We start from the raw sequence: 27,956 nt of genomic DNA, 5'->3' as shown, positions 1-27,956 counted from the left end.
AGCTGCGAGCGAGGACTGAAACCCTGCGGCGCCCGCACGCCAAACCGCAGCCCCCGCAGCCTTTTTGTTTCCTCGCGCCCGGCTGCACACTCACCAGGCGGATGAAGCCGAAGCCTCGGTCGCGGTTGATGAAGACCTCGCTGGGCTCTCCATAGCGCTCAAAGAGCCGCTTGAAGTCCTCCTCCGTGATGTCGGTGGGCAGGTTACCCACGAAGAGGCGGCAGCGCTGCGTGTACGTCTTCTCGCCCGGCTTGAGGAAACTCTTGATGTCGATGGTGAAGCCCATCTCCTCGTCCGGGTGCTCCTCTGAAGGCGCGGGTGGCGGCGCCTGCTCGCTGGCCAGCGTCAGCGCCATGGCCGCCGCGGCCACCGGTTCGCTCTCTCCTGCCGCCGACTCCAGGGCGCGAAGACGAGCCGGATTTTTCTCAATACGTACTTGCTTCAGGTTTCCTCTTAACATCATCTTAGCAAGTTCGCTTGGGATGCTGGATGCGGCCTAGACGTCAATGTACACACGTCTTCACATGTATCTATGGAAACGAAGCAAGGAAAGCCAGGTAACGGAGGAGAGCCCAGCCTCCCGGCAATCACGCCCGCGGTAGCCGAATGCTCAAAATGGCGCTGCTTCAAACTGCAGTTGGAAGAAGAGACGCGGGCAAGAGTCCCGCCCCTCCACGGCGCGCCTGCGCAAATCCTATACCCGCGAACCGTTTGCTACCAAGGCGCGTGCGCGAACCGTGGCGAGCCGTGGAGTCCACTCCTAGGGACCTCGCATCCTAACATAGTGGAGACTATTGGAGAAGAAGGTTGTTTTGTTTTCTTGCTTTTTGCACCTGATGTGTATGGACATAGATATTTGAGACTGACCTTACCTTTCGATCCTCCGGCCTCAGCCCTGGGACTCCTACGTCAGACACTGCATGTGAGGAACAAAGTATATGTTGTGCGGTACGATGTGAAAATACAGTAATTTAGGGCATGTATTTGCCCTTTTAAATATTACCGCAACTATCATTGAATGGGAAAGGGAAAACTTGCATGTTATCAGCACTGGGTAGACTAGGGAGGAAGATATGCAGTTCAAGGTCAGCCTGGGCTACACAGCAAGGTGGTATTAAAAATAATAATAATAAAGAAAAAAAAAGCTTCCTTTCGTTTTTCTTGAGACAAGGTTTCTCTATATAGCCCTAGCTGTCCTGGAACTCAGAGATCCACCTACCTGTGCTGGGATTCAAGACATGAGCATACTTTGTAAATAGCATTTAATAAAACAATTTTCCAGCCAATTAAAAACACATTTTGACAGGTATGGTAACTTACACCTGTAATCCTAGAAGCCAGAAAAACCTAACAAAAATAGTAAAACAATCCAATTTTATTTTTTCAGTGCTGGGAAATGAACTCAAGCCTTTGCAGATGCCGGTACTCAGCCCCACAGCCCTACAGCCCCACAATCCAATTTTCTGAAACAATCGTGGTTTTGTTTGGTTTGGTGTCTCTATGTAGCCCAGGCAGTCCTGAAACTCTCTACATAGACAAAGCTGGCCTTGAACTCACAGAGATACTCCTGCCTGTGTTTTCTCTGCCTCTCTGCCTCTCTGCCTCTCTGCCTCTCTGCCTTTCTGCCCCACTGCCTCTGCCTCAAGAGCTGTGCTTAAAGGTTCACACCACCCAGGCTGTGTTGTGGATTATTAACCTCAGAGAAGAATTCCCTGAAATAGATTATAAAATTAATACAATCAGACCATGAACTCCTATGGACCAGACACTAGACTTAAGTATCACAAACTTACTCTGTAAGGATTCAGGTAGCAAAAAGTTTAAGATGTGTGGGCAATTCTGAATCTCTCACCCCAATCCTGTCCCATACAGCTCCTGCATATATAAGGTGAATCTTCAAAGACCACAAAAAGTAATTCAACTCACATACCACTGTGCAAAGCATTCATCAGATTCTCATGAAAGTAAACATTTTTTTTTTCACAATATGAAACTCAGGAGCTGGAGAGATGGCTCAATTGTTAAGGCCCCAGTTGTTCTTGCAGAGGCTCTGACTTTTAACTCCCATATGGCTCCTCCCAACCCAGTTGTATGGATCTAACTGATACCCTCTTCAGGCCTTAGGCATGTGGCACACACATGATACACATCCATACAGGCAAAACACTCATACTTACAAAATAACTTTAATTGGGGAAAAATATGAAACCTATATTTTTAAAAGATTTTTTTATTTTATTTTATATATATGATGAGTACACTTTAGCTGTCTTCAGACATACCAGAAGAAGGTATCAGATCCCCTTACAGATGGTTGTGAGCCACCATGTTGTTGCTGGGAATTGAACTCAGGACTTCTAGAAGAGCAGTCAGTGCTCTTAACCACTGAGCCATCTCTCCAGCCCTGAAACCTGGTTTGTTGTTGTTGTTGTTGTTTTTTGTTTTGTTTGTTTTTGTTTTGTTTTGTTTTTCAAGACAGGGTTTCTCTGTGTAGCTCTGGCTGTCCTGGACTCACTCTGTAGACCAGGCTAGCCTCAAACTCAGAAATCCGCCTGCCTCTGCCTCCCAAGTGCTGGGATTAAAGGCGTGCACCACCACCGCCCGGCTCTTTCTTCCTTCCTTCCTTCCTTCCTTCCTTCCTTCCTTCCCTCCCTCCCTCCCTCCCTCCCTCCCTTCTTTTCTTTCTTTCTTTCTTTCTTTCTTCCTTTCTTCTTTTTATGGGAAATGTTGTTTAATGGTAAAGTTCAGCACACTCCAGAACTGGCCTGGAGTCAAAGCAGCAGGGACGGCTGGGTGACCCCATGGAGCCTCACATGGTGAGGAAGATGAGGAAGACAGAAGAAGCCCATGGCCACAGATAGTACAAAACCCAGAATGGCATAGGAGAATTGTTGCTGCTTGAGAGACAGTTGGTTTCCTGGCATAGACAATAATCAAGCTACCAACACTGTGCCAATGCCAGCCCCTGATCCAGCCACACCAACTGTGGAGACTCCAGCACCACCAATAAACTTGGCTGCTGTGTCGATGTCCTGGGAAATAACACTGGTCTGGAATTCCCATCTGGCTACCTGGAGAGGGAGCTGCTGCAGGAAGGCTGTTTAGATGGGGCCTCTGGTCTACTCAGGAGGGAAGCAGACACAGGCCTGATTAGACCCCTGGTACAGGAGTGGTCAGAAGTGGAGAAATGAGCAGTGCCTTTGTGGTCTGCGTTTTTCAATCTCCTAGCTTTAGCCCTTGGTCCTGTTTTTTGGTGGGGGGTGGGGTGGGAGGAGGTGGTTCTCTATATAGCTCTGGATATCCTGGAACTTGCTTTCTAGACCAGGCTGGCCTAGAACTAATAGGGATCTACCACCTGCCTCTGCCTCAAATGCTGGGATGAAAGGCTTTCACCACTGCATGTGTGGATTTTCCCTTTGTTTGTACAGACTTGGGGCCTCCCATCTCTCTACGCACTTCTTAGAGAACTCTGAGAAGCTGACCCAAGCATTGGGGGTACTTCCTGTGCTCTTCCCAGAAAGAAAGGATTGTACAGATGATTGTATTCAGTTGATTTTCCTGTCCAACTCTCACCAGGCATTTGTCTCTATAGATTCCAGTGAACTGCAATTCCTGTAAAATTGACTTCAGGTTTTCCCCTGAGCTCCCTATTCTTGCAGATGAACCAAGTTCACTTTCCAACACCCACAGCCAGAAGTTCACAACTGCTTATACCTCTAGCTTCAGATATAAACAGATAGATAGATAGATAGATAGATAGATAGATAGATAGATAGATAGATAGATAGATAGGCAGTCATCTGTCTGATTGAGGCCTAAAGAACATTGATTAGGTGAGACTGGCCAAGTCTCACCTTAGCCTTTTGTTCAAGGAGTCAGACATCAGAAGTGTTATTTATTATGGCACCAAGATAATATTTACCTTCTCACTGTTTTTTCCACTGTGTCCCAGCCAAGTGTGGTAGCATTTTCCTGCAATTTCAGGATTTGGCATGTTGAGGCAGGAAGATTGCCACCGTTTGGGAGCAACCTTATCTACACAGTGAGTTCAAAATCCAGCTTCACTCCCAGTCAGAAGACACTCCCATGCTCCATTCTCTCTCTCCATTCTTTTTTTTTTTTTTTTTTTTTTTTTTTTTTTTTTTTTTTTTTTTGGTTTTTCGAGACAGGGTTTCTCTGTATAGCCCTGGCTGTCCTGGAACTCACTCTGTAGACCAGGCTGGCCTTGAACTCAGAAATCCGCCTGCCTCTGCCTCCCAAGTGCTGGGATTAAAGGCGTGCACCACCACAGCCCGGCTCTCTCTCTCCATTCTGTGACACACACACACACTCTACCCTCACTGGTCACAAAAGTAATAGAAATCAGGAAAAATTCATACCAACTAATTTCTCTTATTTAAAAAGTTTGGGGGCAGGAGAATGGAGAGACGGCTCAGTGGTTAAGAGCACTGTCTGCTCTTCCAGAGGTCCTGAGTTCAATTCCCAGCAACCACATGGTGGCTCACAACCATCTATAATAAAATCTGGTACCCTTTTCTGGCCTACTCCAAATAGTAGTATTCTGCCCTGCATGGTATTGAAGGGACTGACTGTGGTCCTCTCAGTGGGGTGTCATGGTTACAAGTTCCAGAGCAGGTACAGTGGCAGGTACAGAGTGGCTCTACTCCCACTGGTCTCAGATCTTTCAGATTCCTAGGGTCTGAAACTTCACCAGTTTTGTCTGGTAGCACAGTCCCAGAAACCCCTCTTGAAAAACAGTTTTTTTGTGGGGTGGATAGAGTGGCTAAGGGCATTTGCTGCTCTTGTAGAGGACTTGGCTCTATTTACAGGGTCCATACATATTGGGCATCTCTAGCCACTCCATTTCCAGATGTTTGACCTCTTCTGGCCTCCAAGGGCATCTGAAAGCGTGTGGAACATAATTTAAAAAATGTTTTTAAAGGAGTAGCAGGGTTCTGGAGAGATGTCTCAGTGGTTAAAAGCACTGACTATACTTCCAGAGGTCCTGAGTTCAATTCCCAGCAACCACATGATGGCTCACAACCATCTGTAATGGGATCTGATGTCCTTTTCTGGTGTGTCTCAAGACAGCTACAGCATACTCACATACATCAAATAAATAAATTAAAAAAAAACAAAAACAAACAAAAAAAGGAGTAGCAGATTTAGTAGCACAAGCCTTTAATTCTAATATTCCTATGAAGAGAAGATAGCTCTTTGTGAGTTTGAGGCCAGTCTGATCTTTATATTAAGTTCTAGACCAGTCAGGGCTACACAGTGAGGCCTTGTATTAAAAAATTTTTTTTACAATTAAATACATGATATCAATATTGTTTCCCTTACAAATTCCAGGAGTGGGCTATGGTGTGTAGGTGCGGGGGGAGAGGGGGCAGTGAGAAAAAAATTAATAAACCCTATTTTTTCATCAAAGAATATCGGCAATAAAGGGACTTGGACCCAATTTTTATTTCCAGTTGAAATTGGTATACACGATACTGATTCCCAAGAGGCAGAACACTACAAATGGATCAGATTTCCTACCACCTTTGTCTGAATGCCAATCTCAAGTATATATATCAAGCTGTATATACTTTTATATTTAAGTCATAGAGCAACCCTGTCCTGGGAAGGAAGTGGAGAGGATCACTCACTCCAACAGCAGAACAATGTTATTTTCACATCGATGTTCTCAGCATAATGCCAAATCAAGGCAGCAAAGAGACCTAAGACTCTTAAAGCCACAGAGAATCCAGGCTTGGTTCCTAGCACTCAAACGGTAGCTAACAACATCTGTAACTTCAGTTCCTGATGTAACACCCTCTCCTAGCCTCTACAGGCAACAGGTACACACATGGTACATTTAACATACACACAGGCAAAATACTCCTACACATAAAACTAAAGTGTTATTTTTCTTAAGTATCCTCATAGACCTGAGTATAAAGTAACATTTTGGAGATATCACATAGCTGTATTTACATTAAAATAAGCCAGTTCTCTATCTTATGAGAATAGCTTGTTATAGCTCAGGCTGGCCTAGAACTCATTATGTATCCCAGGTTGGCCTTGAATTATTAACCACCATCCTGTCTCACCTTCCCTAGTGCTGAGATTACAGCTGACAGCCACCATGACTCACTTAGATCCAAGCCTAAATGATTAAAAGCAACTTTCTTTTGGAGATAGGGTTTCATAAACCAAAGGGTGGCTTCACACTTGCTGTTTGTTTCTATCACCTGAGTGCTATTACAGGTCTGCTCCCACATGGCTAATGCAGTCTGCAGGTCAAACCCACAGTTTGTGTGCTAGGCAAGCATTCTAACCAAGCTACATTGTCTCCCTGGAAAGGTATAATTTATCTAGAATGGTTTCAGTGGGTGTTTTAGAAAATACTATCACAGAGCAACATGACTGAGCCTCAAGTACTCCCATGCAGAAGGAAGCATGGTCGTTGTTAATGATACTGTTTTGCAAGAAAAGCCCCAAAGGGGGGGGGGGGGAAGGCTCATATATCCCTAAGAATTTAACAGATGATAAATGTCAGAAATCAGAAACAAAAGATAAAACTATCAAATTCATGATCAGGACCATAGAGGGCCATCAAAAATTTTTAGATTTGCTGCTTCTCTGGGAAAATGCCAAATGGCCAATGAGGGCCTGGAGGCCCAGGGAGTTGCAGTAGTGGTCATGGCTGTGGTGGTCTTGGAGGTGGGATGTCGAGAAGCTGGACTGCCTAGTCAAGGAATCAATGATCAAGTCCCTGGAAGAGACCTGTTTTACTTCCTGCGCATTAGGGAGTCTGAGATTACTGACTTTTTCCTGGGTACATCCCTGAAGGATGAGGATCTGAAGACCATGCCAGTGCAGGAGCAGACAGGTGCTGGCCAACCGTTCAGGTAAAGGCTTTTATTGCTTTTGGGAACTACAATGGTCACATTGGTCTTGGTGTTAGGTGCTCCAAGGAAGTAGCCACTGCCATCCAAAAGGCCACCATCATCTTGGCCAAGCTTTCCACCCTCCCTGTATGGAAAGGCTACTGGAGAAACAAGATTGGCCAAGTGCCACAGTTCTATGCAAGGTAACAGGTGACTGTGCCCGTGTTGGTGTATCTCTTCCCTGTCACCACAGACACTGGTATCGTGCCTGCTCCTGTGCCCAATAAGCTATTGCTAATGGCCAGCCAGTATTGATGACTGCTACCCATCAGCCAGGGGTTGCCCTGCCACCCTTGGCAATTGTGTGGAGGCCACCCTAACAGCTACTTGGCCCCAGACTCTGGAAAGAGACTGTCTTCACCAAGTTTCCTTTCCAGGAATTCACTGACAATCTTGTGAAAACCCACAACAGAATCCTCATCCAGAAGACACAAGCTCCAGTTGTAGCTACCACACAAGTTTTTGTTTGTTTGTTTTTTGAGATATGTAGACCAGGTTGGCTTTGAATTCACATAGATTTACCTGCCTCTGCTTCCTAAGCACCACCATTCCCAGTTCCACATAAGGAAGGGCTTTTACACAAGAAAACAAAAATGAAGTAAGTCTGAAGAAAACATTTTTTAGATTCATAGTTTCTTAAATTTCACACATGGAGTATACTTTCACAGGAAAAATTAACATTAACACTGAAAAATTAACTATATATACATACATATATGTATATACACACATATATATATACATACCACATTTTAATGTTTCTTATATCCATACTAATAGCTTATTCTTTATAATTCTTATAACAAAACTAAAACATTTACATATTAAATTGAAAACAAAAATATAAAAAAAAAAAATCAATAAAACAAATTACCTCTATTGTACCACAACAAGTAAACTGTTTTGCTCAAATAAAAACATGTTTTAAAGAAATAAAACTCAAGAATTTGGTTTAATAGCAAACAGCAGTAGCTTCTTAAGCTGTTTGAATGCATTTTTTTTCTTCTTTTTGGTTTTTCAAGACAGGGTTTTTGTGTACCTTGGCTGTCCTAGAACTTGCTCTGTGGACCAGGCTGGCCTAGAGCTCACAGATATCACACTATCTGTGTCGGAGTGCTGAGATTGAAGGCATGCACCACCACCTTGTGGTGTGAATATATTCTCTTTAGCTTGTTACATATGCACCTTGCCTTTTTTTGCTCTTAGGCTATTAAGTGGAATTCCTCCAACAACACCTTACAGGGTAAGAACCCTCACAGTGACAAAGCTCAAACTGCCTTTGCTAAAATCTACAACAATGATTATATACTCGTCAATTGCTTTTAGATTTAGATCAGGAACATTGTTTACTATTTATTTGCTATTAGACGTATTGCTAATGAACTCCTGTAAGTTCCTCTTACACAGTGTATGGTACTGGTTCCAGGTACAAAACTTTTTATGATAGTGTCTGGGTAATGCAGACACTGTCATATATAAAGCAGGCAGAACATTATGTGTACAATAGTTGCACACAATTTTCTCCACCTTCTGCAGCTTCTTCGGTTTTATTTTTCAAGTTAGATTTTAATTTTGAATACTTAACACTATTGTTGATGTGCATTTCACTTTCTTCATGTTTACTAAGAAGATGTGACAGATGATGCCAATCTCTGCACCCGTTCTCATTTCTCAGTTGATTTTTCCCTTCCCCAAAGAGTCTGCAGTATAGGCAAAACACAGAGTCTTTGGAGGCTGAGTAGAGCAGCCAGGGTCTGGTGCTCTTCTCTCCATTTGGAAGAATTCGTGTGTAATACGTTTCTGAAAACTTCTTGCCTGTACTGTCTTTTGGAAAATTAAAATTTCTTATTTGAGGTGGATCTTTTTGGACAAGAAATTCACGCTGTTTCATATTCAAAATTCGGGGCCACGAACCTGGATCCAAAGAAAGTACAATGGACATATCAAATTCCTCTGAATTTTTGTCTCCTAGTTGCTCTTGAAATGTATCAGTTACTGCTGCCACAGTCGAAGGTAAATTCACATTTTGTTCCTCTGATAATGTATCTAGGCTACAGTCTACCGCAACTTTTATTATCTCTGAAGTCTTTTCCTTTTTTTCTGGTATTTCTCCGGTGTTTCCTGAAAGTGTACTTGACAGTTCATGTAATTTTTTTTCATTTTCTTCTCTGATAGAATTCCTTTTTCTGTTTTGTAAAAGCAGTATTTTTGATTTTGCTTCCATTAGCTGTAAGAAAATACTTTATTATTTATTGGCATTTTAAAAGTTGAAATAAAGAAGTAAGAGCAGGCAATGGTTCATTGTTAGCCATCAAAGGCATAAAGAATACCACAGCATGCACTTGGTATACACATACACATGCAGCAAAACACCCCTAAAATCAATCTTAAACAATAACTAGGCATAGCAGCTCACACCTATCAGAATGGCTACAACTAAGAGACAGTGACAAATGGAAACATGATGTGACTCAAACAAAATCAGAACATCACTAAGGGCACGGTGGAACTCTAACGAGTATGTATCTTGTCCATGCCTTTTGCCCAGAGACTAGAAAAGAATATCAGATCCCTTGGAATTGGTGTTAGGATGGTTGTGAGACATCATATGAGTGTTGGGAATCAAATTCTGGGTCCTCTGCAAAAGTAACTCTAAACTACTCTTAAAAGTATTTTAAACTGCTTGACCATCTTTCGAGCCCCCCACCCACCCCCCAAGAGCAATTTTTTGTTTTGTTTTGTTTTGTTTTTTTCGAGACAGGGTTTCTCTGTGTAGCCCTGGCTGTCCTGGAACTCACTTTGTAGACCAGGCTGGCCTCGAACTCAGAAATCCACCTGTCTCTGCCGCCCAAGTGTTAGGATTAAAGGCGCGCACCACCACCGCCCGGCAAGAGCAATTAATTTTAATGGTAAAATTGCTATAATCCTTTCTACATGTGGGTATAAAATTCAGTTATCGTTAGGGCAGCCTAGAGACCCTGTCTCAAAACAAAACAAAACAAAAACAAAAAACAAAAAGCCACACTGTAGTTAAGTGTGTATTGCTTTTGAAGAGGACCTAAGTTCTGTCCTCAGCACCCATTCTGAGCAGCTATCTTACAAAAGTCTGTCACTAAAGCTCTAGGAGATCTGATGCCTTCTTCTAACCTCCATGGGGAACTGAAATCATAGACACACAATCTCCCTCTCACACACATAAACAAACACATTTAGAAATAAAATAAAGTCTTGGGGCTCAAGAGATGGACCAGTGTTTAAGAGCTCTTGTTCTTACAGAGGACCTGGTTTTTATTCCAAGCAGCCACATGATAGCTCACAACTATTTGCAATTCTAGTTCAGAAGCCAATGGACTCTTGACCTCCAAGGGCAGCAGGTATGAACATGGTACAAATATATACACATAGGCAATACACAGAAAATAAAATGTAGCGTCTTAGGGTTTTATTGCTATGAAGAGATACCATGACTGGCAACTCTTATAAAGAAGGAGCTGAGAGTTCTATTGATCCACAGGCAGCAGAAGTGAATGCCACACTAGGCCTAGCTTGAGCATAAGATCTCAAAGCCTGCCCCCAAAATGACACATTTCCTCCAACAAGGCCAACCCTCCTAATAGTGCCACTCCCTATGGGCTAAAAATTCAAATAGATGAGTCTATGGGGGCCATTCCTATTCAAATCACATTATATCTTATAAAACAAACAAAAAAACCCCAACCCAAACCATTATATCTTATAAAAAAAACACCCTAAAAATCTAACACCCCAAAATCTTAAATGAAAGCATCATTTACTTACTAAATTTTGTTTTTAAACAGGATCTCCCTACATGCCAGGCTGGCCTCAAAACTGTGACTCTTATTCTCTGCGCTATACATGGGATAAGACTTTTTGTTTTGTTTGCTTTTTGTTTTTCGAGACAGGGTTTCTCTGTGTAGCCCTGGCTGTCCTGGAACTCATTCTGTAGACCAGGCTGGCCTCAAATCCAGAAATCCTCCTGCTTCTGCAAGTGCTGGGATTAAAGGCATGCGCCACCACTGCCCGGCTGGGGGAATAAGATTTTTTAAAAGATTTTTCAATGGCTAGTTTTTGTTTTTTGTTTTTTTTGTTTTTTTAAAATAAGACAGACTTTTATGTAGCCCAGACAGGCTTCAATTTTGTCTTCTAGCCAAGGAAAACTCTGAACTTTTACTTATTTTGGGTTGATGTGTGAGTACATACATCATGGCATGAATGTGAAAGTTAGAGGACAAGTCAGTTCTACCTCCCACCATGTGGTGAAGAGAGCTTTTGGGGCCACTTGGCAAGAATTTGACATTGGGCCAGCACAAGGAAGTAAGCTCAGGCAGGAATCTGATTTTAGGCTAGAACAAAGAAGTAGGCTTCAAGCAAGAATTTGACTTTGGGTTAGGACAGGGAAGTAGGCTCACTTATCTTGGTCATCCTTAAAACAGTGATCACAGGACTTTGTTTATTGTCTTGCAACAAAGGTTTCTCTACTGCCTTTCTCTAAAGACCTGCTACTGATCACTTTGAAACAAGCCAAGATCTAGATATACAGTTGAAGCCTATTTTGATTACACATTTTCTCATCTTTTTTTCTTTTATACTCTATGTGCAAGCCTTATATTCTTATTCTACTATTTTTACATATGTGTTTATGTATGGTATATGCACATGTGCACATAAATGAATGCATGCACTGTTGAGCATGTTCAGTTATAGAATGAATGACATTAGGTGTCCTAGGCCAAACATATAGGCACATAAGCAGCCTTAATTAAACTCAGTTAATTACGAAACAAATAAAAAATACTGTGGTAGTTTGAATGAGATCTCTAGTTTTGAGGTTTCAATACTCCAACCGTTTCCTTGCCTACTGCTACAGCCGCTTCCACCTCACCCTCTGGAATAGGGAACCCCAAATAAACCCTTTCTTCTATAAATTGCCTTAGTCATAGTATTTTATCACAACAACAGAAAAGTAAGTAATACAATAAACATGAACATAGGAAAGGGATTTGGAGGGGCAGGGGAAAGTGACAAAGTAGAAATAAGGGCAAGAAATGAGTGTAATAAAAAGAAAATATATTACACATATGCATTATATTCATGTATGATACTGCTAAACAAAAAATTTGATAATATTCAGATCTCTATGATCTTTGCAGCCTGGGCTGATCTAACTTTCCAGGTAGAATCAGGTAGCCTTGACCTCACAGAGATTTACCTGCTTTGGCCTCCCTAGTGCCGGGATTAAAGCCATACACCATCAACCCTGGTATCAAAATGTAAAAGCCCAGTGTGGAGGTAAACATCTAAATCTGAGTGTTCCTGCAACATGATGGGAAACAGCCACATAAGAGCATCACAAGAAGCTTGAAGGTCAGGTGGCCTAGTGTATTCCAGGAATCTTGTCTCAAACAAGGCAGAAGGCAAGACAGGTTCTCAGGTTGTGCTCTAACCCTCACACACGCAACTGCACTCACAGACACACATACATACATTAGAGAGACAGAAAAAGAAAGAGAGAGAGGGAGAGAGAGAGAGACAGAGAGTAGAGGCTGGAGAAATTATGAAGCAGTTAAGAGTGCTGACAGTACTGGCTGTTCCTCCAGAAGATCTGGACTTTTTTTTTTTTTTTTTTTTTGGTTTTTCGAGACAGGGTTTCTCTGTGTAGCTCTGGCTGTCCTGGAACTCACTCTGTAGACCAGGCTGGCCTTGAACTCAGAAATCCTCCTGCCTCTGCCTCCCAAGTGCTGGGATTAAAGGCGTGCACCACCACCGCCCGGCAAATCTGGGCTTAATTGCTAGATATTTACATGGTAGCTCACATCTGTCTGCAACTGTAGTTCCAAGGGATCCAACACCTTTTCTGGCCTCTGAGGGCATCAGGAATGCATGTAGTGTGCAAACATGCAGGTAAAACACCCATGTACATAAAATATATTACAAAACAAAGAATTACCTCTTTATATTCATCAGCACAATTCTGGCAGCAGAATCTCTTTTGTTGACCTGTAATCAGAATGCTGTGTCCAGTACTCTTGGGTATATACTTGCTACATTGTTCACAGCAGTTCATTATTAGACCATTGGTCAATCTGTATTCATTAAAGCAATTGTTACTGCACAGTTTATGTGTTATACTGTTAATACTGATTTCATGGCGAACCTAAAAGAAAACAAAAGTTCTTAAGACAGTATTTTACAATTTACTGCCCTACAGTATTTAGACTTTCCCCTTATTAGTATTTGGGAGGCAGATGAAGGGAATCGCTATCCACACTTAGAATGTACAGTAAGATCGTTTGAAAGCTGTAACTGATAAATTTTTGACCTTGATTTGAATGGCTCCCAAAGCTACTCAACATCAGATTTAGTTACCAAGGACAATGTAAAACAAAGGACTGCCTGAATGTCCAGCTCTTCCTCTTGAGAATGTATCAAACCGTTTGTTCCACACCTTCCTGCAGGATCTGTTGCTTCCCTTATTATTCTGAAATTACTGAATGATCACAACTAACTGCACAGAAACTGACACAATATAAGAAGTGTGTGTGTGTGTGTGTGTGTATCTTTTTTGGGCAGGGGGAATCTCTTTAGTATATATAGTATTGTCTGTCCTGGAACTCACTATGTGTAGACGAAGCTGGCCTCAAATTCACAGAGATCTGCCTGCCTCTGCCTCCCAAATATTGGAATTAAAGGTGTTCACCACCACTCAGTAGTAAATTCTTTAAAGAGAATTCTAACATCCTTAGTAGACCTTCCAATCTGAATATTTAGGATATGGACTTTAGGTAGATTGCAGAGCTCATATTATTAAAACTTAAAAATTAACATTTCTACGAGTCTAAATAGTAACAGCATGAAGAGCAGACCTCTCCTAATTTATTACAGATTATACATCTTGACTTAGTAAAAACTTCTTTCCTATGACTCTGGAAGTTTTCATTGGGAGACAAAGATGCACTATAAAATTCTTGTAAGGACTTGCTTGACTCCACTGGAGGAACAATAGTTGCCGTTCTCACAGGAGAATCTCTGAAACACAAAGGGGAAGAAACATCTGAAGATCACTGTACTTTAAGATCCACTTTCAGTCTTACTTCTACTTCCTAATACAGGAGAAAATTCAAATGAAAACTCTATTGACATTAATGTTCCTTAGCATTCTAGGATTAAAAAATCCTAGCACTTAGGGCTGGAGAGACGGCTCAGCAGTTAAGAGCACTGGCTGCTCTTGCAGAGGACCCAGGTTCAGTTCTTAGCACCCACATAGTGGCTTACAACTGTCCATAGCTCCAGCTCCAGTGAACCCAGTGACTTCTGGCCTCTGAGGGTATCAGGCAGAGTGCACTTATATAGACACGGGCAAAATCTCATACAGATAAATAAATCTTTAAGAAAAACACTGGTAGGAAAAACACAACCAATGGTGCTAACTGGATGGTTTACGGTGTGTTTGGCTCTTACAGAGAACCTGAGTTTTCTGCCTAGTCTACATCAGACAGCTCAGCACTACCTCTAACTCCAGCTAGAGGGTGATGCAACATCTCTGAATCTTGTCAAACACATACACAAAACTTAACATTTTTTTCCTTTATTTTTATTTTCTGTGTATGGTTATTTTACCTGTGTGCATGCCTGTGCAACCACAAGGATGCAATGCCACAGAGGGTGTTGGATTGATTCCCTGAGACTGGAGCTAATTAGTTAGCTGGATACTGAGAACCAAACCAAGGTCCTCTAGAAGAGCAGCTGTTACTCTAAAACACTGTGCCAACTCTCCAGCCCCACAAAAGTTGATAGTGGGCTTGGGGAGATGGCCCAAAAAGAAAAGGTACTGACTGAACTGGTAGCTGGCAGAACTAACATGTAAGAACAGAAAAGGCAAATGTAGCAACTGCTTATACATTCTTTTTTAAAACTATAGTTTAGATGAGGTTACAGTTCTAGAATAGCCCAATCTCAATAAACGTGAAAAAATCTGACACATCTACCACAACTCTAGCTTACAATTATGTTCAGAGTATTCATTTATACTGAGCACTAAACCACATGGAGAAATGTTAAGGCCTGCTTACTTTTTACACATTACATTCCGTGTCTTTCGAGTACGCTTATGAGAGAAAGAAGAAAGGCAGGTGGTTGAACAAAAGAGGTGAGCTGATCCTTTTCGTTGGTAAGCTGTCTGCCCCTTCTGTAAAGGATTTTTGCAGTTTGCACAAGTAATTTTATTAGCAGGTTTAGTAAGATGTTGTTGGTTTGAGGGCTGGAAAGTCTGTTTAGGAAGTGAGGCCACTGGTGATAAAGAATCCACCCCTTGTTGTTTCTGGTTACGAGGAAATGATGCTGACTGGGAGATACAAGAATCTTAAAAACAAAATGAGTAAGAAAAAAACATGGAATAAATACAAATACATATCAGAACAACATTTGAATTTAAGAGTTTAAGAACTCATAGCTGGTGGTTAAGGCAAAATAACTTTGACAATCAATCCAGTATTCTTCCTAGTATCCCATTGGGTATGAAATGTTTCCCATGGGTTCATTTTTCAACAGCTGGTCTCCAGTAGGTGGACACAGGGCCTACCTGATAGAGAGAGGGATTTAGGGAAGAGCTTATAAAGTTACAGCACTAGCCTGCCACCCCAGTTCTCTCCTGTAAGAGAGTGTTCTCCTGCATGGTAGTACAACCTATAATCAAAGTATGATGTAAATAAGGACAGGAGAATCACTTAAAGTTTGAGGCCAGGCTGGGCTACTGTATCAAGACTATCTCTAAAAGCAAATTCAGGCAGCTGCTATTAGTTCCTCCAGCTTTGGAGCTGCCTGTCATATTTCCAGGTTGCCACAAATTGTAGCCCTAAAACTATGAGCCAAAATATGTCCCTTCTCCCTTAAGCTGCTTCTTTTAGGTACTTAACAGATAACTACATATACAAACCCACACCCACAAGTAATTACTACAACTACCTACTTTGCATTCTAAGTATTTTCTTTTATCAGGAAAAAAAAAAGATGTTTTATAACATTATGCAATATGGCAAACCGCCAGTCATTGTCATACTCCTCAGATATAAAACTCAAGTCTTCTGAATAAACTATATCATGCAAGTACAGAAAGTTCTATGAGTTTGTTGTCTCTCTGTGGTGCTGGAGATGTATATGCTAGGTAAGGGCTCTACCACTTAGCTAAATTCTCAGCCCTCTGGCTTGCTTTTTTCTTTTTCCTTTTTTTAATTTATTTATTCTACGCATATGAGTACACTGCCGCTGTATTCAGACATACCAGAAAAGGGGATCAGATCTCATTATAGAAGGTTGTGAGCCACCATGTGGTTGCTGGGAATTGAACTCAGGACCTCTGGAAGGGCAATCAGTGCTCTCAACTGCCGAGCCATCTCTCCAGCCCTTGATTTTTTTTTTCTCTTATAAATTGATATTAAATCTAATTCTCCAGTTATATGGAATAAATAAAGTACATATTCAACTGTAGGGTAGGCAAAGTTATATTCTAGGATCAAACTTCCTCTGCTTATTTAAATCTAGATAGCAGACAGATTAAAGCTGAAGCAAGAATAATACACAACAATGTAAGATTTGTCAGTATTACTACTATGAGCGAAATTAGCCTCAATTCTCCAAATAATTTTGTTTTGTAGACTTATTGATACTTAAGGGAAATATATTTGTATAGAATTAGGAAAGTAAGATACCAGCACTAGATTGTTTAAAATGGTCATTTTCATTTTGTTTTGTTTCTGAGACAAGGTTTCTCTGTCTAATAGCCCTGCCTGCCTCTGCCTCCTGAGTGTGAGGATTAAAAGGTAAGACATGTACTAACATGCCTAGATCTTAAAATGGTAATATATGTGGGGGGGAAAATCACTTTAGGTTTGGCACATATATAAAACAAATATGTCTGTTTTTACATCCCTAAATAAATTCCTGGGTATGTTTTTTTTTTTTTTGGGGGGGGGGGGGTTTTTTTCGAAATAGGGTTTCTCTGTGTAGCCCTGGCTGTCCCAGACTCACTCTGTAGACCAGGCTGGCCTAGAACTCAGAAATCCACCTGCCTCTGCCTCCCAAGTGCTGGGATTAAAGGCGTGCACCACCACTGCCCGGCTCCTGGGTATGTTATTGCATGCTTGTAATCCCAAGTACTGCCTAGGCAAGAAGACTAGCTGAGTTCTAGGCCAGCTTGGACTATAGATATCCTGTCTGTAAATAAGTTAATTAACTTACCAACCGGGAGAGGGGTATATTAGTGTTTCTACTCAAATTGAAGTCTTAGCCAAAATTTCCCATACCCCATCTTCAGGATACATTTTAAGACCAGACACATCGGTCTTAGTCATCGTCCTACTGCTGTGAAGAGATATCATGACCAAGGCAAATCTTACAAAAGAAACTGTTTAATTAGGAACTGACTTACAGGTATGGTGCTGGAACAGCAGCTGAGAACTTTATACTCTGATCAACAGGTGGTGAGTTTTTGAGGCCTATATTATTTTGCCCAAATCTTTCCATATAATATATACAAGTAAAGCTAGGTATAAGGGTACAGTCCTTTCCCACACCACTTGGGAGGCAGAGGCATGAGAATCTCCGGGAGCTTGAGGTTGCCCACATAGTGAGTTCAGGGACAGCCAGAGCTACAGGATGAGCCTGTATCTCAAAAAAAAAAAAAAATTCTCTCTACAAACACACACACACACACACACACACACACACCCCTAAGAAAAATTAAGATCTAGAAGTTAGAAAATTCACCCAAAGTTTACTAAGTACTACAACCACTGTCAAATTTGTGTTGATTTACCCCTGTAACTTAATTTACTAAGTCTGATGTTGGGAGCCAACTTATAGCAGAAAACAGCTATCATCTTTGCAGCCATCTCAGGCCATATACCCTGACAAGAGACTTGTTTTCAACAGTCTACAAGAGCTGAGCACACTCTGTAAACATCTTGTTTTTCCCACATTCTTATTTTGCTGTTTAGTGCCCCCAGCTGCAAGGCACACATTATCTACGCCTGCAAGGTGCACTTGCTAGCCACACCTACAAGGCATGTGGCAAAACATATAAATACCCCAGGTTTCCCTTCAGTAAACGAGACTTGATCAGAACCTCTGTTCCCACTCTCTCTCTTGCTAGACCCTGACCCACAGACCAAAGCAGCAGCAGCTGGGGCCAGGACACAGTGGCCCCCAAGCCGGGCAGTGTGGGCCTCAGTCTGGCTATCTAGTTTGCTCCAAAGATTACATGACTCCACCCTCATGTGCTGGGATTTTAGGAAGGCTGCCACACCATCCCAGCCCTCATGTTTAGGCAAAAAGCATTTTTCACCTGGGAGCTATCTTCCCAGCTAAATAGTTTATTAGTCTTTATCTTATTCCTAAATATTCTCAGTAGAAACAGAAATTACTCAAAGGTCACTTCCTTGATAGTATCATAGAATGACTATCAAAGCTAGAAATGTTAATAAAGCAAAACAAAACACAAGGATGGCAAGACCAATTTCTATAGGCTCTTCTTTTGGGGGTTGGCGGACAGGGTCACATTGTGGAGCTCTGGCTGGTCTGGTTAAATGGAGATCCATCTGCTTCTGTCTCAATGCTGGAATGAAGGCCTGTGATACCACACCTGACCTTTGCTTAATATGAAGTCACAGGTAACACCAGCTTGCCATGAGCTGGGACCCTATTACTGCCACTTCCTCAGCGCTAGGATTACAGGTAGGTACCATTAACCTCATTTTGTGTTATTAGGTCATTTACTTTTTCGTCCTTAAAAGTAAACACCCTAAAAACCACTAATAATCAAACTCCCAAATTAGTCTCCTCTCAGCCCCTTGAACCTCACATAGTGTAGTTTTAGAAAAGCCCTAGGAGCCATTTCTCCAGCCCTTAAAACAACTAGTTAAGATGCGAGTAACTTTAGATTAAAAAAAAAAAAAAATTTACCTGGAGGCTGGAGAGATGTCTCAGTGATTAAAAGCACTGACTACTCTTCCAGAGGTCCTGAGTTCAAGTCCCAGCAACCATATGGTGGCTCACAACCATCTGTAATGGGATCCAATGCCCTCTTCTGATGTGTCTGAAGACAGCTACAGTGTGTACTTATATATATATGTGAAATAAATAATTCTTAAAAAATAAAAATTACCCTCTCCAAATTACAGATACAAAACAAACTTCACAGTTATATTGAGTAACACATTCTATCTTAATATGAAAGCCAATAAATTATTTCATACAGAATATAACAGATGTGAGTTCTACAAAGAACAGCCATGGGAGCTGAGCAGACTGGGCATAGCTAGTTAAGGCTTGTCCCAGGACCGTGAAGGCATGAAGGCCTGAGTTTGAGCTTCAGTACCCAAGTGAAACTAAACAAAACAAGCAAAAAGCAGGGCAGTGAGATATTTTACTCACTTGAAGTCAATCTGACAACCTGTTGGATCCTTAGATCCTATATAGTAGAGAGAACTGATCCTTGCAAGCTGTTCTAACTTCTGCATAAGCTGTAGCAAACACACACACACACACACACACACACACACACTGAAAACTGGAATCTTTTTTTTAAAGTTAAGCCAGGAATGGTAGTTCATAAATTTAATCCCTGAACCCAGGAGAGAGGCAGGAGGATCTCTGAGAGTCTGAGCTCAGCCTGGTTTATATAGTGAGTTTTAGAGCACCATGATTACATAAGTGATTAAGTGAGACCCTTAAAAGACTTTTTTTTTTTTTTTTTTAAGGGAAGGAGGAAAGGAGGGAGGGAGGGAGGGAGGGAGGGAGGGAGGGAGGGAGGGAGGGAGAGAGAGAGAGAGAGAGAGAGAGAGAGAGAGAGAATGAATGAGAATGAATGAGAATGGTTCTCTGGTGTTTGCCAGCTAACCAATCTAGCTGAATTGCTGACCTCCAGTGTCAGGAAAAAAAAATCCCCCCCACCCCCCCCAATAAGACAGAGACCAAGAGGAAGATAGCTTTGGCCTCCAGGTACATGAGTAGAGACTCACAGAGACAGCTAAATTTACCTGAATACAAGGCAAACAACACAACTTATTGCTTACCAGGATTGTGATGAACTGCTAATCTTCCATTCTGAAAAGCATCTGTGACATCAATCCTACCCGGATTAAACGGTCCTACTGCAGTTGTGGTCTGTGAAGTTAAAGACGAAGGGTATGTTTGTATATTAACACTAAATCATTAGTGACATCTCCCAAGTTGGTACTCTATACTGGTATACAGTCATTAAATTCCTCTCTCACCCAGCACTTAGGGCTGACACCCACTTCTAAAGGTGACACTATAGTAACCCTTCCTGAATTTACCTTGCTCCTTGATAGACTGGCAATGGTACTATTTTTACTTCCATGAGGTCCCCATTCAATAAAATTGGTAGGATTTTTCTCCTCCCCTCCATTTGTGTCTGTGTCCCCTTCATCATCAATTACGATTGTTTCACATATATTTCCCTTCTGGGAAGTCAAATCTCTCGAGGAAGGGGGAATTGTAGAATAATTTCCCCGTGGATTTTCATGTTTTGAGGATGGAAATACAAAGTTTCTTTCATTAGGTATTTCTGGAACACAAACTGGAGGCTGTATTGATTCAATAAACACAACATCATCATCTTCCACAGGTGCGTATCTAGATGTACTGGCTGAAGAGCTAGTTTGACCACCAGATGATTCCACATCTGCGAGATGAGCTTCCATGTCCAAGTCCAATGGACAGTCAACTAGTCTTTCCACCAGAAAATCTGTAAGAGTCAGAGAAAAGAGGGTTGTAATTGTCCTACAACAATTTTAATAATTTTACTAATATATAAAAATAATAACACAGGTAACATTTTTAAAAACATTTATGTGATACTCATTCTGTTTTTCCTGTTAACCAGTTTTCTGTGGAGTTTGATAGAAAATATGCAATTTGATAGTCCCTAAAAAAGCCAATTATTCTCACTTTGTGCTACTTTCCACTTAAAACAATAATAGCCTACGTTTTCTTTGAATTTAAAATAAAATTTTGACTGTTCGGAGTGTCTATTAGTCTCATTCATGTAAGATCTCCATTCAGTTTCTAGCACCCATATCAGGAGAACCACAGCTGCCTGGAACTCTACCTCCAGAGACTCCGACATCTTCTGAACTCTACAGGCACTTGTACCCACATAACCACACAGAAACACAAGTTAAAGAAATAAATTTGAGGGGGCTGGAAAGATGGCTCAGAGGTTAGGAACATTGCCTGCTCTTCCAGAGGACCCAGGTTCAATTCCCAACACCCACACGGCAGCTCACAACTGTCTGTAACTCCTGTTCCAGGGATCCAACACCTTCACACAGACATCTTTGTAGTCAAAACACTAATGTACATAAAATTAAATTAAATAAGTAAAATTTTAAAATGTTAAAAGAAGAAAAAGAAAGCTGGGCATGGTAGGACACGGCATTTAATTCTAACAGAGACACTGGATCTCTAATTTTGAGGCCACCTTGGTCTACAGCCAGGCTATATAGGGAAAACTTGTCATAAAAACAAAACAAAACAAAGCAAACTAGAAAATCCCTGAGTTCCATGCCAGTCTGGGGTCTACTTAGCACAGTGGTTTTTCAACCTGAGGGTTATGACATCTTTGGACTTGAATATCAATTATTTAAATTATAAATCATAAAACTACAGTTAGGAAGTAGCAACAAAATAATTTTATGGGTATTGTCACAGCATCAGGAAGGTTGAGAACCACTGACTTAGCAAGTCCCAGTACAACCATGTCTAGCTAAAGAGACCTTGTCTCAAAACAACAAAAAAGCAAAAGAGCATAAAACAAAAAAGTCTTCCTAGGTGGTGGTAGCACATACCTTTAATCCCAGGCCTTCAGAGACTGAAGCTTGAATTCAGATGTCTCTGAGTTCAAGACCAGTCTGGTCTATAAAACAAACTCCAGCACAGAAAAACATTTGTCTCAAAAAGTCAAAACCAAAAAGATAAAACAAAAAAAAAAAAACAAAACAAAAAAAAAAAAAAAAAAAAAAACAACAAAAAAAAAAAGAAAAAAAGAAAAAAAAAAAAATAAATAAAAAAAAAAAAATGTCAAAACCAAACCAAACCAACCAACCAAAAAAATTTAAATTACATCTCAATTACTGTCAGGTATAAAATGAAACTCTGGACAAGTGGCTAACCATGGTACCTATTAGCATATAGAAATGTCTGCTGACCTCCAGCTTTATTCAGCACCTATAGCTCCTCTCACTCTGCTCCTAACCTGGAAATTCTCCATTCTCCCAGCTTCTCATTCCTAGATGGGCCTGCCACATTGGCCATGTGTGCTCTTGGTCCTTTCTCTTCTGCACCCTCTCTAGCTACCTAACCTACCTTTCACCCCCATGGCCCAGTCTACTCTGCTGGCCATGTTCAGTCTACTTCCTCTCCCTGCTCTAGACTCTTTCAGATACTTCTGGCTGTACTCTCTCTCATACCTATAATAAAAAACTCAACTGTGCAATCATGTCCTCATTTCATTCAATTGTATGTCTTCAATGAGTTGTTTAGAATTTCAGTGTTTGTTATATGTTGTTTTTATTTGCAGATTTTTTTTTCAAATAATAAAACTCCCAGCATTTGTAAGCATTAAAAAATAGCATCTCAAAAAGATCTGGTGTGAATTAAAAGCTTGATAGCAAAGTTTGGAGACGTACAGTGCTTTGTGCTGGTTAGTTCCTTTTCCTGTCAAACTGACACCAGCCAAAGTCCCCAGGGGAAAGGGGACCTCAATGCACAAAATGTCAGACTGGCCTGTAGGCAAGGATGTGGGGCATTCCTTCACTGATAAGGTCAAAGGGCCCAGCCCACTGTGGGTGGTGCCACCAGGTGCAATTGAGCCTAGGTTTCACAAGACAGGCAAATGCATATGACCTATCAAGCAAGTAGCCTCAGTTTCTGCCTTTAGGTTTCTGTCTCAACTATAAAATGTAACTGTTAGAAGCATGGCTTGTGATGTTTCAGAGGGAAGCAAAAACTAATAGAGTCATTTGTGTGACATAATTAAATCCCAGTTAAGATGGGTCTGAAAAACTGTGATTATAAAAAACCAGCATCACTAAGATGACATGTAGAAAGTATCTGGCTAACAGAGCACTTGGGGGGCACAAGTGGGCGATCTCTTAAGTTTGAACTTACTTTGGTCTACAAAGTGAACTCCAGGACAGCCACGACTATACAGAGAAATAGCCATGCTTTTTTGTGTTAACTGTATATGGGCGTTCTGGGCTACAGGGACTACCAGCTGAACTCTCTCTCCAGCCCCTGCCTTTGAACTTTTAAAACAAAGGTTCTCAACCTGTAGTCTGAAACACCTTTGGCAAACCTCTTATCTTCAAAAATATTTACAATCCCTAAAAACAGAAAATTACAGTATTAAGTAGCAACAAAAATAATTTTATGGTTAGGGGTTACCACAACATAAGGAACTGCAATAAAGGGTCACGGCATTAGGTAAGATCAGAACCACTGTTGTTTGTTTTTGTTTTTGTTTTTTTGAGACAGTGTTATTAGGGTATACTATGTGAAGGTATGTCTCTGTATATTCAGTTGTTAATTCTGTACTAGCAGAGAACTACATGTTGGCAGGATCTTGGAACTGTTATTTCTATGGCCCATCACTGGTCTCATATTCTGTAAAGATAGAAATCTTCCTCACCTGGTCAATAGCTGGGCAGGAAGCGGAAGGTGGATCTTCTAGGCAGCCAGCACACATGGAAGTAAACAGACAGACCAGAGCTGAGTGTAAGATATAGATCTGGCCACACAGCAGAAAATAATGACAGGAGTAGTCAGGTTAGAGTGGTCAGGAGACTGCTCAGCAAAAGGACAGAGTTCTAAAATACTAATAAGCCTCTGTGTTATTTATATCGTTGGTGGGTCCAAGATAATTCTGCTACACAGGTTTCTCTGCATAGTAGTCCTAGCTGTCCTGGAACTTACCCTGTAGACCAGGCTGGCCTCAAACTCAGTATCCCAAGTGCTGGGATTAAAGATGTGTGCCACCAAAGTGGTCCGACGAGAACCACTGTTTTAAACTGTATATATTTTTCAAAATGCTTATTTAATTGTGTGGGTGTTCCCGAGTATATGTAATATGTATGTGCACCATAAGCATGCAGGAGGCCTGAGGAAGTGAGAAGAGGCATCAGGTCCCCTGGAATTGGAACTACAGACTATTGTAAACTGTCATGTAAGTGCTGGGACTCAAATCCAGGTTTCCTACAAGACTACCAAGAGCTTTAACCTGCTCCAGCCCTTCATCTGCCTTTAAAAAAAAATTTTTTTTTCCAAGACAGGAAACAGAGCTCTGTTTAGCTCTGGCTGTCCTGAAACTTGCTCTGTAAATGCACTTCCACAGCCAGTGCAATCTCCAATCTTAAAAGGCAGACAGAAGGCTGGAGAGATGGCTCAGTGGTTAAGAGCACTGACTGCACTTCCAGACGTCCTGAGTTCAAATCCCAGCAACCACATGGTGGCTCACAACCATCTGTAATGAGATCTGATGCCCTCTTCTGGTGTGTCTGAAGACAGCTACAGTGTACTCATATATAATAAATAAATCTTTAAAAAAAAAAAAAAAAACTTTAAAACAGTGCATCTGATGGGTACTGGAGTGATGTCTCAGCAGTTAAGGACATCTTCTGCTTCAAGAGGGCCAGAGTTCTGATCCCAGCACCAGCTGCTCCTAGATCACAACTACCTGCACCTTCAGCTCCAGTGGACCCAACACCTTCTTTTGGCTTTCTCAGGATTGATCAATCTCTTAATACCCACCCCCCTCTCTTTTTCTCTCTCTCAGTATTTTTTAAAAGAAATACATGTCTACAAAGTACTATATAAGAAATCACAGGGCTGGAGAAATGGCTCACTGGTTAAGAGCACTGGTTGCTCTTCCAAGGGTATGGATCCCTTTTAAGTCCCCACACCCCCAAGTGCAGTTCATAACTTGTCTACTTCTAAAAGATCCACTGCCCTCTTCTGGACTTCTTGAGCACTGCACCCAAGTGGCACACAGACATACATGCAGCAAAACACCTATACCTGTAAAATATAATCTTTTTAAAACAAAACAAAAAAAAAAAAAAAAAAAACCAAACCTGTAATTAGTTTTTCCTCAACCTTAAAACATGTAATTTTTAAAAATCTTTCATCTTTATTTTAAATAGCTGTTTAGTGCAAGAGCAGAAAGAAATCTCCTGGAAAGGAACACAAAAATGTTAAGTGCACAGCGTTTTATGAATAAACTCATAGAATTCCTAAAGATAGCAATGTTAGTAGTACTCACTAACACATTACTAAGGTGTCTTCCCACAGATCACACTGGCTTGGCTTTTCTCAGAAGAAATCATTCAAGCAACAACTCTTCAACAAAACAGAAAGCAGTCTATCCTAGTAACTTTTAAACAGGAAAGCTATGCAAAATGACTCACAATGGAGATGTTTTCCGGATTTCTGCCAAATGTTTCAAAGTGGCTTGAAGATCCTAGAATAAAAGGAATTTTAAAAACAAACAACGCGTACGCGCGCGCCCCCGCCCCCCCCCCCCCCCCGTGAGCATCAACAACTCAGAGATAACACCGAACCCTGAACGCCAGAGGAGGAAATAAATCAAGGTGAAGTTATACCCAAGCTGTTCTATCAGCCTTCTACAGATAAACAGAGATCGACTATTAAAAAAAAAAAAAACAACAACAACAACAGCAGGCCAAGCTCAATATATTCTTTCCAGTTTCAGAATTAGAGGGCACAGCTGAGCACAAGAGTAAACGTGTCCTCCAAACCAGGAAAGGATTCATATTTCTCCTAAGCGGTCACCACTCAAGTACCAACTCAACGCGGGAGCCGTTCAACAATTGGGTCCCATTTGCCGCAAGCACTTGACTAGGGCCTAGGGCTCCTACTCCTCAGTTCAGTAGCCCGAGACAGGCATCAGGTCGGCCATTACAAACTGGTCCAAATGGGACTAAAAGCTGCGACAGACAGAGCAAAAGAAAAAACGCTGCGGGACGTAAGCGGCCGCCGCTTAAAACGGAAAACTTGGGGTCTCGGTCCGGCAGACAGGGTGCGAGTGCGGCCCCCAGGCGGGAGGGCCACAGGGCCCCTCCCCGGCCCGCCGCCCGCCCGCCAGCCCGCAGCACAGAAAGGAAAACACCCCGCGACCTCCGGCCGCCGCCGCCGCCGCCGCCCGCACCCCGAGGCCCCCGCGCCCCCCGCCCCGGCGGCCGCCTCACCCAGCCCGCCCGGCCGCGCCCGCGCTCCCTCACCCCTCGGGCCCCACGCGAAGCCGCCCTGGACACCAGCGCGGCCCCCAGCGCACCCCGAGGCCCAGACGCAGCAGCGGCGACGCCGGCCGCCGCGGGCTGCTAAGCCCGGCTCGGTGGGAGGCTCCCGACGCTGCCCTCACCCATCTCCGCCTCCCCAGTCGCCCCCGCCTCCGCCTCCTCCTCCCGAGGCTGCGCTGCTCCCAGCCACCCCCACTCTCCGCGTCCCTCGACAGGAAAGACAGCGGGGAGAAGCCTCACCCGGTTCTGGCTGCAGCTCCGCGGAACGAACCTCCCCTCCCCCGGCCCACCCCCCTTCGGCGACACGCACAACTCCGCTCGGTCCAGTCCCGGCTTTAGCGCTGGTGAGGAGGAGGCAGAGGAGGCGGCGGCGCGGCGGAGCCCGGGGAGGCCCCGCCCTCCGCACGCTCATTGGCGGAAGGCGAGGGCGGCCCGGAACGCCTCGGGCAGGTTCCATTGGCCCAGTCCGCCTTCTTTCAGGATCCTCCTCGGCGAGGCAGTCACAGCGGCTGTCCGTCAGACCTGGGCCACGCCCTCGGGCATGCCGGCCCTCACCCCCCCACACACACCCCACCCCCGCCGACAGCCCGGGGCTGGGCCGGCCCGCTCTCCCTCCTTCCCTCCCTCTCTCCTTTCCTCCCTCCCTCCTTTCCTCCCTCCCTCCGTGCCCCCGCCCCGCCCCGCCCCCACTCGCGGGGTCCGCCGGGGTCAGGAGCCCGAGTGGCGCTGCCCGCGGTACGGCTCGCGCTTCGGCCTTGGGGCGGGTGTTCGTCGTCGAGGCTTCCCGCGGGCCGGGATCAGGACCCTGGGCCTTGGCCTCCAGACGGTCGCCGCGGCCCCCTACCACTCTGTCTTAGGAGAGACGCGGCCTCGATGTCCCCGCGTCCTCCCTGTCCAGGCCCCGGCGGCTGGCGAGCCCGGCAGTGCCTGCGGCGGACCTAGGGGCGAGCCCGGCCGCGGCTGCTAAGGGACTGGTGCGCGGGCGGCCGTGCAGGCGCTTCCACCTTGCCTGGCCTGTGGGAAGAGTGGCCCACCTCCGCCATGCCTGCGGCCAGAGGAGACGTCGGCCTCCATTTTGTGGGATCTGTTGGGAAAACTTGGAGCCCATCAGAACCGAACCCGTGGGGACGAGAAACTTGGCCCGAACGGGCCGGATCGCGCTCTACCATAGGCCTTGCCCTCCGCCGCTAAGGGCTTGCGCGCCTGGATTGCGCCGGGGCCACACGACGGTGCGGGTGCCCGGACTCTGCCGCCGGGCAAGATGGAGCCGCGGGCTCCCTTAGCGGGCTCACGCTCCTGGGACTTGGGCTGTCTGGGCTCGGCCGTCGGCGCCTGGCGGAGCACGCGCTCCCAGGCCTGCCCAGTGCCTGCCTGTCCTCCACGTTGACGGGGCCTCGGGACACCGCGTGCCTTTCGCTACAGTCCCGGCCCCGTGGGCAGTGACTCTCACGGGAGTCCCACTGGGAGCATTTGGAGCGGAGCTGCTGGAGGGCGGCACGAGGGTCTTTTGTCTTTGGACGAAGACTTGGCGACTGATTTCCAAGACTCTGGAACCTAAGAAACGCACCTCGCCCTGGTGGTTGGTAGCGGCATTACAACGGATGTTGTTGGGTTGGATTGAAGTACTTGTTATATAATATGTTATAAAATATGACTTTTAACGGGTCTT

At 43.5% G+C, this 27,956-nt stretch overlaps 2 protein-coding genes and 1 pseudogene across 14 annotated transcripts in view; 1 reads left to right on the top strand and 2 right to left on the bottom strand.

Annotated features, from left to right (window-relative positions):
- Positions 1–689, bottom strand: part of Pspc1 (paraspeckle component 1) — an 86,352-nt gene extending 85,663 nt beyond the window's left edge. For 3 of the 5 annotated variants that reach the window (XR_013109348.1, XR_013109347.1, XR_013109349.1), the window contains exon 1: positions 95–651. Coding sequence is in view for 1 of the 5 variants with exons in the window: in XM_034499224.1 (XP_034355115.1) it covers positions 95–463 (369 nt within the window). In the remaining 4 variants the exon portion in view is untranslated. Of the gene's footprint in view, positions 1–94 lie in introns of all 5 variants that reach the window. The other 2 variants (XM_034499224.1, XM_034499226.2) reach the window with 2 other exon arrangements.
- Positions 533–7,441, top strand: LOC117705600 (small ribosomal subunit protein uS5 pseudogene; annotated as a pseudogene).
- Zmym5 (zinc finger MYM-type containing 5) lies at positions 5,448–26,648 on the bottom strand. Of its 9 annotated transcripts, none has more exons than XM_034497648.2 (9): positions 26,528–26,648; positions 25,436–25,488; positions 23,662–23,699; positions 20,288–20,718; positions 20,024–20,114; positions 15,026–15,314; positions 13,820–13,982; positions 12,904–13,110; positions 5,448–9,162 (listed from the first exon to the last, which is right to left on the bottom strand). In XM_034497648.2, the coding sequence occupies exons 4-9, from the start codon at positions 20,672–20,674 to the stop codon at positions 8,428–8,430; spliced, it is 1,872 nt and encodes a 623-aa protein (XP_034353539.1). In that variant the 5' UTR covers positions 20,675–20,718; positions 23,662–23,699; positions 25,436–25,488; positions 26,528–26,648; the 3' UTR covers positions 5,448–8,427. The 9 variants fall into 9 exon arrangements, with proteins under 9 accessions (XP_034353539.1, XP_076787064.1, XP_076787065.1 ...); XM_076930949.1 differs by having other exon boundaries at positions 23,662–23,760; positions 26,528–26,547; XM_076930950.1 differs by having other exon boundaries at positions 23,662–23,696; positions 26,528–26,545.
- Between the last annotated feature and the right edge of the window lie 1,308 nt (positions 26,649–27,956).

The sequence above is a fragment of the Arvicanthis niloticus genome, chromosome 3, assembly GCF_011762505.2.
Source record: "Arvicanthis niloticus isolate mArvNil1 chromosome 3, mArvNil1.pat.X, whole genome shotgun sequence".
NCBI lineage: Eukaryota > Metazoa > Chordata > Mammalia > Rodentia > Muridae > Arvicanthis > Arvicanthis niloticus.
Note: the sequence above shows the minus strand (reverse complement) of the source record. Positions and strands in the feature narration are given on the sequence as shown.